This window comes from Accipiter gentilis, chromosome 16, assembly GCF_929443795.1.
Source record: "Accipiter gentilis chromosome 16, bAccGen1.1, whole genome shotgun sequence".
NCBI lineage: Eukaryota > Metazoa > Chordata > Aves > Accipitriformes > Accipitridae > Astur > Astur gentilis.
This window is the reverse complement of record NC_064895.1, coordinates 587,983-599,514: the sequence shown is the minus strand read 5'-3', so window position 1 is coordinate 599,514 and position 11,532 is coordinate 587,983. Positions and strand designations below refer to the sequence as shown.

The following is an 11,532-nucleotide window of genomic DNA, read 5'->3' as shown; positions in this document are numbered from 1 at the left end:
TATGACCCGGGAGGGGCGGGGAGAGGGCGGGGCATACTCCCTCTCTCTCCCCTGAGGCCCGCCCCCTCTGCACTGCCATTAGCCGGCGGGGCGAGACGTCCTCCGCCCCTCCCCGCCCGCTGATTGGCTGCTTAAGGTTGGCGGCCGGTGACTTCCGGGAGTGCCCGCGGCGGCGGCGCTCCGGTACGTCGGGGCGCGCGGGGGGGGCGGGGGCAGCGCCGGGGGAGGCGGGGCGGGAAACGCGAGCGCCCCCTCGTGGCGGGGCGGGAGGGCGGGGCACCGAGCAGGCCCGGGCTCGGTGCCGGCCCGGTGCTGACCCCAGTGTCCCCGGTAGAGTCCCGTCCCCGGGGGTGCTCTCCCCGCCGTCCCGTCCCCGGTGTGGCCGCACAGCCCGGGTTCCCCCGCGGACGGTCGTGCCGGATCCCCGCGGACTCGTCCTGGGGGTACCGTGGTTGGCGTCCTTCCCCCCAACCCCCGGTATTCCCGGTATTCCCGGTGTTGTTCCCGGTGGGTGACGGCCGCGTCCGCAGGGCCCCCGCCGGCACCATGAGCACCGAGACGCTGGTGAAGGACGTCAAACCGGGGCTGAAGAACCTCAACCTCATCTTCATCGTGTTGGAGACCGGTGGGTGCGATGGCGGGGAGGGGGCGTCCCGGTGGTCCCGGTGGTCCCGGCTGATCCACCGCCCGCCCCCCCCCCCCCCCCCCCCCAGGCCGGGTGACGAAGACGAAGGACGGGCACGAGGTGCGGACCTGCAAGGTGGCCGACAAGACGGGCAGCATCAACATCTCGGTGTGGGACGATGTGGGGAACCTCATCCAGCCCGGGGACATCATCCGCCTCACCAAGGGGTAGGCGGGGGGACGGCCGGGGACGGGGGGGGGGGGGGGACACGACAGGGACCCCCGGGGCTTCCCCCCCCGGCCTGACACCCCCATCCGTCCCCTGCCAGGTACGCCTCCGTCTTCAAGGGCTGCCTGACCCTCTACACCGGGCGCGGGGGGGACCTGCAGAAGATCGGCGAGTAAGGACGGGGGTCCCGGGGCTCGGGGGGGGGGGGGGGGTTGGGGAGGGTTGAGGGGGGGACACCCCATTGCCCCCCTCCCACCCTCTGCCGGCAGGTTCTGCATGGTGTACTCCGAGGTGCCCAACTTCAGCGAACCCAACCCCGAGTACGTGGCGCAGCAGTCGCAGAGCAAAGGGGTGAGTTTGGGGGGGTGGGGGGGGGCCAGGCTGGCACCAGCAGGACCCCCAGTCCCCTGAGAGCAGCCACCCCAGTTCACGGGGCTTCTCCGTCTCCTCCGCAGGCCCAGAACGAGAGCGCCAGTCCAGCTGCTTCACAGACCAGCCAGGGCCCCCCCGCGGCACCCCCAGGTAGGTCACGCAGCCCCCTCCCCACCCTGGGGCTCCCCCCCCTCCCCGGTGCCACCCCGCACCCCCAGCTTGGGGGGTGCCTCCGGCCTCATCTTCCTCCTGGTGCTCTCCTCTGCTTCCAGCCCCCGACAGCCAGAACGGGAACGGGCTGAGCCCGGGGGGCCCGGCGCACCCCCCCAGCACCCCCGCGCACCCCCCCAGCGGCCGCATCACCCGCAGCCAGCCCGGCCACCCCGGCCCCACCGCCGGCCCCGTCAGCAACGGCAAGGAGACGCGGAGGAGCAGCAAGAGATAACGGGCCGGGACCCCCCGACACGGCCCCCAGCACGGTCTGCTGGGGGGGGGGGGTCAGCAGCCCCCCGGCCCGGCTCCTGCCCCCGGCCCTGAGCAGCCCCCGGGGCGAGGAGGAGGGGGCCGGGGGCCGCTGCCCCCCCTTCACGTGCCTCCAGGGAGGAGGGGGGTGGCCCAGGACCCCCATCTTGGGCCGGCTGGGCTCAGGGGTCCCGGGCAGGACGGGGCTGAGCCGCACAGCCGCTGCCCAGCAGCCCCCAGGGTCAGGGGTCTGCAGCACCCCCCCCCGGCCCGCGCCCCCACACCCAACCGCTGCCTGCCCGCACCAAGGCAGGTGGCCAGGACCCGTCGGGGCGGGTGTTAATAAAGGTTGACCTCCTGCCTGCGCCTTGCCTGCTCCCTGCCTGCAGCCCTGGCCCTGTCGCGGGGGGCCCGGACCCCCCTCGCCCTTTAAGGCCCTCCCCGCGCAGCCCCTCCCGGCACCGGGGCTGGCTGGGAGCAGCGCCTGGGTGACCCTTGGCCCCCCCAGTTCGGGCGCAGCAGACGGCGTGGCCGCGGCACGGGGACGGGGGCCGGGCAGCCGCGCGTCCCCTGGCCCCCGCGATCGGGGAAGCGTGGCCCCAGGTGAGCCCCTTGGGTGGGGGACACGGGGTGGGTGCTGGGGGGCCACGGGTGATGCCGGCACTGCACCCGGCGCGACAGCCGACGGGATGATGCCGGCAACCACGAGACCCACCTCAGCAGAAAGGGGTCAGCCCTGGTGAAGCTGGGGGGCACCCGTGGGAGCTGGTGCCATGGTGGGGATGACAGTGGGGCGCCAGCTCCCGGAGTCATGGGATTTTCCTGGTCCCACGGCATTGGCAAGTCCCACGTGGAGACAGAGGACATGCCCCACGGCCGTGCCGCCATCCCACCTGCGGTTTGGTGTTTCCCGTCACCGTGCAGGGCTCTTCCCCCGACCCCAGCAGCGGGGTGGGAGCTGTGGGAGGGGGACATGGCCGTGCCAGGTGGGGTTGCAGGGGGGTGCGTCGTGGGCAAGGGCGGGTGGGGTGGGGGTGCGAGCGCCCTGCGAGGGGTGCCGCTGGCGTTATCTCCCCGACCGGTGAAACATTAACTCCAACACAAAAGCTGCCCCAGTTGCAAAACCTCCCCTCAAGGACAAGTGGCACTGTGTCCCCCCAGCGTTGTCCCCACACACACACCCCCATTGCCCACCCTGAGGACCCCAGTCCCGTGGGGCGCACGGGGACAGCATCTGTCCCTGCCCGGCCCCCCCCCCCCCCCCAGCCCCACTCCCCAGTGGGTGTCCCTGAGCCCTGGCGCAGGCACACGTGTGCCCAGGCCGTGACCCTGATGCCGCCTGTTGCTTTCCAGCTGTCCCTGTGGACGGACGGACGGACGGACAGCGGGAGGGTGCGTACCCGGGGCTGCCCAGAGGGACCCACAGGCACCAGGGGCTGTGCCCCACAGTGCCGGGGAGGGGAGGGGGGGGGGGGGGCCTGGGGACACTGCAGCTCCTGCCACCCTCACGCCAGCATTCCCCCTCTCCCCCAGCTCTGCCGGGGACCCCCAGTTTGCCACCTGCGGGATCCGGCCCCATGGGCCCCCGTGGGCTCCTCCTGGGCATCCTGGGGCTGCTGGCTCTGGGGGCCGGGGGGGGACCGGGACCGCTGCCTGAGGACGCAGCGCAGGAGCACGGCTACTACCTGCAGCAGCTGTTCGGGCAGTACGGGGCCAACGGGACGCTGCCCTTCGAGGGGCTGGCGCGGCTGCTGGGCAGCCTGGGGCTGGGACGGGTGCAGGTGGTGCAGATCCAGCATGAGGAGCTGGGCCATGGCCACGTCAGCCACCTCGACCTGCTGGAGGTGCAGGAGGAGAAGCACCGGCACCGGCACCCCGTCTGGGAACACGACGGGGACACAGCACCCAGCACCCCGCCACCCACCCGTACCCCCAGGTACCCCTCCGTCCCCCTTGCCTGTTCTCAGGGGGCTGCCTCCCACCCCGGCATGATTTGGGGGGCTTAACCACGCTCGTGTTCCCCTCCAGTCCCCGGCCCTCCCAGACAAAAAGCTGGACGAAGCCAGTGCCCGCCGAGCTCCCCGGTGCCGGGGCCACCCCTGGGAACCGTGGGCCCCCCCCACCCCCCCGGCGGGACCAGCCTGGCCTGAGCCTGCTGGGGAGGATGCTGGGCTTGGAGCACTCCAGCACCGACCACCCCCACGACGATGTGAGCGGGGCTGGGGGGGGTCACGCCATCCCGCTCCGCTGCCACATGCTGGGAGCCCCCGGGGACCCCCAGCTGCTCCTCGTCCCCCAGTGGGACCCAAGAGCCCCAACCCCCCCAGTGCCGCTCACCGCTGCCCCCCCACACCCCCCAGTGCCTCAATGTCACCCAGCTGCTGGTGAATTTTGGGCTGGACTCGGTGTCCCAGCTGACGCCGGAGCAGTTCACCCTCCTTTGCCCGGCTCTGCTCTACCAGATTGACAGCCGCGTCTGCATCCAGCACAGCGATGAGGTGACACTGCCTCCCCCGGGGGGGGCCCTGTGGCCAGGTAACCCCAACCCGGGGCCCCTCCCTGGCCCCCATCCCCAGGCCATCCATCCCTGGGTCCCCTGTCCCTGCAGTCCCATCCCCAGGTCCCCCATCAGCCGGTCCCCAGGTCTCACATCGCTCCATCCCCATCCCCAGGTACCCCAGCGGCTGGTCCCCGTGTTCCCCATCTCTACAGCCCCATCCCTGGCTCCCCCATCGTCTGGTCCCACGGCCACTCACCCTGAGCCCCTTTTCCCCATCAGCTGGACCCTGTGGACCCTGTCCCTGCATCCCCATCCTTGGCTCCTCCATCATCAGCTCTCCAGGTCCCCCGTCCCTTCAGCACCATCCCTGGATCCCACCAGCATCTGGTCCCCATGTCCCCAGTCCCTGCCACCCCACCTCTGCATTGACCACTCCTGCATCCCCGAGTGCCTCCATCCCCAGGTTCCCATCACCCCACATCCCCAGTCCCGAGGTCCCCATCCCTGCATCCCCAAGGACCCCCACCCCTGGGTCCTGCACCCTCCTGCCCTGGCCGTGCCCGTCTCACCCACCTCGCAGCACTGGGCTGGGGGCTCCTGGCCGTCACCTTCATCAGCCTGCCCTCCGCCCTGGCCGTTCTCCTCGTCCCGCTGCTGAGCCGCAGCTTCTTCCACTCGCTGTTGGCCTTCCTGGTGGCACTGGCCGTGGGGACGCTCTGCGGGGACGCCCTGCTCCACCTCTGGCCCCACGTAGGTACCGCTGCCCCGGTGGGCCGGAGGTGGCACGAGGCACCCGAGGGGGACCGGGGCATCCAGGTCCTCTGAGCCGCCGGGTCACCTGTGTCCAGGCGCAGGGGAAGCACCAGGAGACGCCGGCAGAGCCAGGGGCCGCGGTGCTGCAGGGGCTGGCGGTGCTGGGGGGCATCTACCTGCTCTTCCTGGTGGAGCTGCTCCTGGGGATGCTACGGCGGAGCCGGGACACCACAGTGAGAGCCACGGGTGCTGTGGAGGGTGCGGGGCTGCCACCAGGTCCAGCATCGCACCCAATGCCTCTGTCTTCCCCAGGGACACTCCCCTGGAGAGACCCCTGACGTGGCCACGGGGGTCTTGGCATCGTCACGAGGAGGTAAGACCCCCTTGAACGCCGTAGCGCCCGCGGCCCCGGCCCCGGCACCCACCCCGCATCTCTTCTGCTGCAGGGGCTGAGCTGCGACACCTGACGGCACTGGAGCCAGAGCTGGAGCTCAAGCCCCACGGACACTCCCATGGACACTCCCACGGCCCCACGCTGCCCCCCAGACCCAGGGCCACTGATGTTGTCTGGATGGTGGTGCTGGGGGACGGGATCCACAACCTGACAGATGGGCTGGCCATCGGTGAGGGGCGCGGGGAGGTGGAAATGGAGGGACAGGGATGCACAGGGACAAGGGGGTGCAGAGGGACAGGGGTGCACAGGGACGGGGTGCACGGTGCATTGGGGCACAGGGACAAGGGACACACAGGGATAAGGCGCGCACGGGGATGGGGTGCACAGTGCATTGGTGCACAGGGTCTGTGCAGGTCTGGGACAAAGAACCCTCTTCCCGCAGGTGCTGCCTTCTCCCACAGCCTCTCCAGTGGCCTCAGCACGGCGCTGGCCGTGCTCTGCCACGAGCTGCCCCATGAGCTGGGTAGGTGCCTGCCCCCCACCCCAGCCATAGCAGCCCCCACAGCCACCCCAGCCACCCACCCTCCTCTCGCTGCAGGCGACCTGGCGGTGCTGCTGCGGGCCGGCACGGCCCCCCGCACCATCCTGCTCCTCAACCTGCTCTCAGCCCTGCTCTCCTGCCTGGGGGCGGCGGCGGGGGCAGCCGTGGGGCAGAATGCGTCCCATCTCACCCCCTGGATCCTCACTGCCACCGCCGGCATCTTCCTCTATGTGGCCCTGGCTGACATGGTAAGGGGGTGGCGGGGGGGGGGGGGGGGGCGCGGGCGGCCACGGGGCTGGGCTTCACTCCGGCCCCGCTGAGCCCCCCGCTCTGCCCCAGCTCCCCGAGGCGCTGCAGGGTGCCGAGGGCCCCGGCGAGGGCACCTGGGGCCGCTTGCTCCTGCAGAATGCGGGGTTCCTGCTGGGCAGTGGCATCATGCTGGGCATCGCCCTGGCCGAGGGACACGTCCGTGCCTGGCTGCAGCCCTGAGTGGCACCGGGGCTCGGCCCCACTCGCTCCCACCGCCAACTGGGACGAGGAACCGCGGCCGGAGCCGGCAGCGGCCAAGCTGGAAGGACGGCGGGATGGCGGAAGCCCCAAATGTGGCCCCAAGACTGGACTTCCTCCCCTCCTGTGAGACCCCCAGCGGCATCCACCATCCCCAGGAGTCTCCGTGGCACAGTGCCTCCATCCCTGCGGGGAGGGGACATGGGGTCCCCTTGCCACCCCATGTCCTCTCCGGGGGGGTGGGGGCACACGGTACTCCCTGGGGTGGGACAGCAATGGGGTGCTTGCATGCCCAGGTCCAGGGGTGAGGTCGAGCACATTTCCCCTTCCCACTCCCCCTGGAGCAGCCGTTAGCGGAGAAAGGACAACAGGAGATAGAAGCAATAGCATTTTAATAAACATAATTGATTCAAAGCCACAATATGAATAACAGGACTTGGTCGCAGCTTACATTGTATAAAATAGATCAAGTCTGAATGCTTTTTTCTTTTTTTTTTCTTTTTATTTTTTTATTTCTTTTTAGTTCCTTTTCCCCCCTCCCTCCCCGAAGGTGATGCAGGATTTCTGAAAATACATATATGGAACATCCGAGACAAAAGTAACCGCTCACTAGGCTCAGGCGGGGGTGAGGAGGAGGCTGACAGGATAGCATCTGCGCTGCGGGGACGGATGGCTTGTTGGGCTGATTTCCTTCTTCTACCTATCACCTCATATTCGCTCCCTAGAACTGTGAGGGGGTTGAACGGCTTTCTGTTTCCCTTGCACAACACAAAGGGATTTTGCTCGCTCCAATTTCCTCTACCCAGAGACATGTGCTTTGCTGGTCAGGACTGATTTTGGGGCGCTCTGGGGTGCCTGCTCTCAGAAGAAGGGCAAGAAACCAGCAAGCTCAGGGGGACATGGCTCAGTTTGCCCACCAAGGCACCCAGCACCTCGAGGCCACCATGACGGCCCCGGGGGGATTTCATACTTTTTTTTCCCTATTTTTAAATTGCACATCAAAACTCTACCCTACTTGCGGCGGGTCTCCACGGGGCAGGCATGCAGGGGGGTGCGAGGGGCCAGGAGCCCCCGCGCCCCCCAGGAGCAGAGCCCTCCTCGCCCCGCCAGGCCATGCGCTTGTGCTTTGAACCAGTGGTTGAAGGAAAAAGCACCTACAGAGGAGAGGGAGATGCCTGAACCGCCAACACGGGAGCACCGGAACCTGCACCGCGGGCACCGCGGGACGGAGCGCAGACCCTGCCTCCGCCGGGTCTCAGATGGGGACGGTGCCGATGGCGCTTGCCGCGGGGACGCTTGGGCACCAACCGCTCAAGCTGGCGCGCTCAACCTCTCCCTCCCTGCCCAAGTACAAAGGCATCCATGTTAAAGGTCCCCAGCAAGAACGACTGCCAATTAAGGCCCTGCCGTTGACGAACAACAGGACGGCTGCATGCTGGTTTTTGCTCAGCAGGTTCCACATTTCAGTGCACTGGAGGGGAACGAAGCCGGGGAGTTAAAGTAAAAAAACCTTCAGAGGAGATGAAGCAGCTGCTACACACGGACGCGCGGGCAAACGCTGAGCACATGGGGCCGGCGCACGCCGAGCGCACCAGGCCAGCACACGAGGGGCTCGCTCAGGGCCGCTCTCCCCCTCGACCCACTCCTCACTGGGAGCAGGGCGCTTGCCCATTGCAGGCAGATCCAGGGAGAGCCCGGCCGCTCCTGCCCTCGCTCAGCTGCACTCGCTACGCGCGGCGCCGTCTTGGTCCGGCGCTGAGGCTGCGGGTCTGAGAGGCGCGAAAGCGTTGCCCCAGGTCTGTGCCCCAGCCCGGTTATTGCCAGAGGTAGGTGTGAACAGTGCAGAGAAGACACAAATTAAAGCAGCTCTTCGTTATCTAACCACCCCACAACCGAACCTAAAGAGACTCTCCCATCCCGTGCTGGTTCTTCCCACAGCTGGCACGGCACAGGGCAAAGAGATGATCGGGGCACCCTGTCCCTGGTCTGGTCTCGCACCAGTGCTCAGGCTGCACAGAGCGGACGGAGCTGGGAGAGGAACCAGCTCAGCCCCTGTCCCCAGGGAACATGACTCTCTGCTCCCTGCAAAGGTCTGAAAAAGCCAAAAAAACAGCGCCAGGTACTGGAGTGTCCAAGGCCCCGGGTGGTGCCCAAGGGTCTGGGGTCCAGCCAGCCCCGGGGACAGTCACGCCACGGGCGGGCGAATGTCCCCCGTGGCTGCCCCAGTCCTGGCCCTGTGAGGAGCAAGGGTGGGCTTTCATCCCCACATGGGAAGCTGCAGATTCCCAGGAGTGGCTCTGCCAAGCACCAGCGCCTGCTCCCTGTGTTTGTCATATCTGCAGCTGGACTGGGAGATGCCCAAGACCCCTCCCCATCCCATCACCATCACCTGCGCTGGATACCCACAAGGGGATGGGCAAACAGGCAGAGGACCCTTTGCCGCCTCCCGGGACAGCCTGAAATATGGTCTGAGAGGGATGTTAGCAGGCATCAAACCTGAACCGGCCAGTGGGACGGTCTGAAAGGCTGCAGGTTGCCCAGTCCAAGACCCGAGTGCAGTGAAGAAGGGGGGAGACTGAGCCCTTCATTACCAACCTGTGCTTCCCTGACACAGGACAGGTGAGAAATTAAGCAAATCTCCGTAAACTGCCTTCCACGTGTATCAAGGAGGAAAAGGGAAGGGAAGGACCTACCGAATGACTTTAAATGGACTTTGAAAGGGGTCTTTAAGGACTGAGAAATCTTTAAAGCTAAGAGAGTGCCTGCTGAGACACAGTACCTGTGTGCCCACGGACATACGAACCTGCATGCCTAACATCCAGGCTCCTGACCCCAGAGACGGTGCGGAACACCAGGCACTGGGAGCCAGGAGGTCTCTGACCAGCAGCACTGCACCCTGCCTGCAGACAGACACTATTTCTTAACGCCCAGCCCTGCCCTAACACCCACTCGCAGCTTGCTGCTCCGAGCTCACACTAAATCCCAGCCCGTGACAGAATCCAGCCTGACTGCAGCATTTAACAAGATTTCCCAGACACCAACAGGTTTGGAAAGTGCGGGGAAGCATTGCGAAGCCCAGCCACCTCCTCCACTGTGGGTCTGGCAGCTCCCTGCCCAGTCCCTGCTCTGCCGCACTGGGATGGAGTTGGAGATCCGCCAGGAGAGGCTCTAGCCTGAAGCCGGCTCTTGTGGCTCTTGCCACTGGGGACAGGAGCCTCAGCAGGTTTGGGGCATGCAGGAGAGGGAACAAACACAAGCTGACGGGAAAAACTGAGGGGTCAAGGGAAATTCAGATCTGTTGGAGGAGGAGGAACTGGCACATAACGATTTCAGTGCAATTTTCAAGCCCATGCTGCCAAACGCGATGGCTGTAGCAGGTTGCTTCAGGACGCATGTGCCCACCAGCTGCGGAGGAGCACGGCCACTGTGGGACACTGGCTGGGGGGACAGGCAAGGATCTCAGACTTCCTCTGCCCACCCCACCTCTTGTCCCCGCAGCCGGAGACAGACGCCAGTAAGGGCTAAGGTGCGTGCGACAGAGGACACAAGAGTTTTTTGGGGCACAGGAGGACAAGGACCAGCTTCCAAGCACTGTTCCCCTCAGCCGCAGCCAACCCCTGCACAGCACACCCCCACTGGCCCCCTAGCCCACCTCTGGCAGGGGAACGTTGAAGCAAGCAGCCATTTTGGTTAGTACCTTCAGGTAGGAAAAATATTCTCAAGTCTGGTGCTCAGGACAGGCTCTGGGTTTGTCTTAATGCCCTCCGAGCTCCCCACATCGCAGCTCCCGGCGCATTGGGAGCCTCTCACCCACAACCGGCCTACGTTATCTTTGATTTTCCTTTTGGTCAAGCCCCCCAGGTCTCTTGCAGGCAGAAGCCAGGCAGCAGCCCCACTCTGTGCCCCCCCTCCTAAACTGGCCACGCTTCACATAGTGCAAAATTCAGGAATGGAACAACACTGCCAGCATCAAGGCACCCAAATGCTGCCCAAATGCCGGGAGCCCTCACCCCGTGCTGCAGCGGGGCTGGGGGGACAGGACCCCTCATGCCTCTGGCCCCCTCCCCAGCTTCTCCTCCCAGCGGGGGCAGCCACTGTGTTTTATCCAACTCAGACTAACCCGACCAGCGACTCCATCCATGTCCTTCACTGGAGGCAGAGCTCGGAAGGGCTCACTCCCAGGGCGAGGAAGCCGGCGGCAGGTCTGCGGACAGATGGGCAGCGCTGGCCGCGGGCGGGCAGAGCAGCATGGTGGGGACCCGCAGCACTCCGGGGCTCTGAGGACCGAGGACAACCCCTAGAAACTAAGTGCAGAGCACCAAAGAAACGGCAGTTTTGGTCAAGCCGTGAGGAATTCATTCCCTACGGCCTCAGGAAAAAAAAAGAAAAAGAAAGGACGGGAGGAAGGACCAGGCACGCGAGGCAGCAGCCACCCACCCTCCACAGCTAAAGGAGAAACCCCGGTAGGACCAAGAGCTTCGGGATGCGTGGCACGAGACACTCGGCACCCTGGATCTCCGAAACATCACACCCACGGTCAGGCACCGTGGCTCAGCTAGAGGTTTCCATGCATTTACTTTATTATTTTCAAGTTGACGAACAATATCGATACGACTGGGTCGAGTAAGGCTATTTTCCTCTTTTTTCCCTCCTTCTCCCCTGCACGGGAAGCTCAGACAACGCCCAGACACACGGACCCGCACACGAACCACTTGCACGCACACACACGCCAGAACACCGAGACACAGAAGAGGAAGAGTCGTTTATACCTGACTGGTGATGAGGTCTGTCCTATCTTATTCAAAGAAATGTTTATGTGCATAATATACAGAGGTGCAGCATTTACACACAGGATATTGTAAAGACACAGAGCTTGCTACAGATGCCTTCGAGTACTTAGAGACGCATTCCCCTTCCCCACCCGGCCCCTCGGGGGCTCTGACTCCATCGCGTTCCAGCCTCACACCATGACTCCGAGGATTTTAGTTTAACTAAAGAGCTGTGATGCAGAGAGCCACTGCTCCCCCTCGGAGAGCTCCCGGCAGGTCCCTCGCCTCATGCATACGTTACCCTCTGCCTCCCTGCTCCGAAGCTCCCGCCGATGCTTCGGCCAAGTCTCGGCTTTGTTGGTTTTTTTTCCTCCTTTCAAA

General features: G+C 65.7%; 2 protein-coding genes across 3 annotated transcripts; both read left to right on the top strand.

The window, feature by feature from the left end:
- The first annotated feature begins 97 nt into the window (after positions 1 to 97).
- On the top strand, positions 98 to 2,049 carry NABP2 (nucleic acid binding protein 2). 2 transcript variants are annotated; one of them, XM_049818687.1, is made up of 7 exons: positions 98 to 183; positions 531 to 625; positions 714 to 852; positions 954 to 1,025; positions 1,123 to 1,204; positions 1,309 to 1,375; positions 1,498 to 2,049. In XM_049818687.1, exons 2-7 carry the CDS (start codon positions 547 to 549, stop codon positions 1,668 to 1,670), a joined length of 612 nt encoding a protein of 203 aa, XP_049674644.1. In that variant the 5' UTR covers positions 98 to 183; positions 531 to 546; the 3' UTR covers positions 1,671 to 2,049. The 2 variants fall into 2 exon arrangements, with proteins under 2 accessions (XP_049674644.1, XP_049674645.1); XM_049818688.1 differs by having other exon boundaries at positions 153 to 183; positions 335 to 625.
- Positions 2,050 to 3,231: 1,182 nt separating this feature from the next.
- Positions 3,232 to 6,926, top strand: SLC39A5 (solute carrier family 39 member 5). The gene is made up of 10 exons (XM_049818576.1): positions 3,232 to 3,623; positions 3,716 to 3,896; positions 4,048 to 4,222; positions 4,768 to 4,937; positions 5,036 to 5,173; positions 5,253 to 5,313; positions 5,387 to 5,563; positions 5,777 to 5,857; positions 5,933 to 6,123; positions 6,215 to 6,926. Exons 1-10 carry the CDS (start codon positions 3,265 to 3,267, stop codon positions 6,362 to 6,364), a joined length of 1,683 nt encoding a protein of 560 aa, XP_049674533.1. The 5' UTR covers positions 3,232 to 3,264; the 3' UTR covers positions 6,365 to 6,926.
- The last annotated feature ends 4,606 nt before the right edge of the window (positions 6,927 to 11,532 follow it).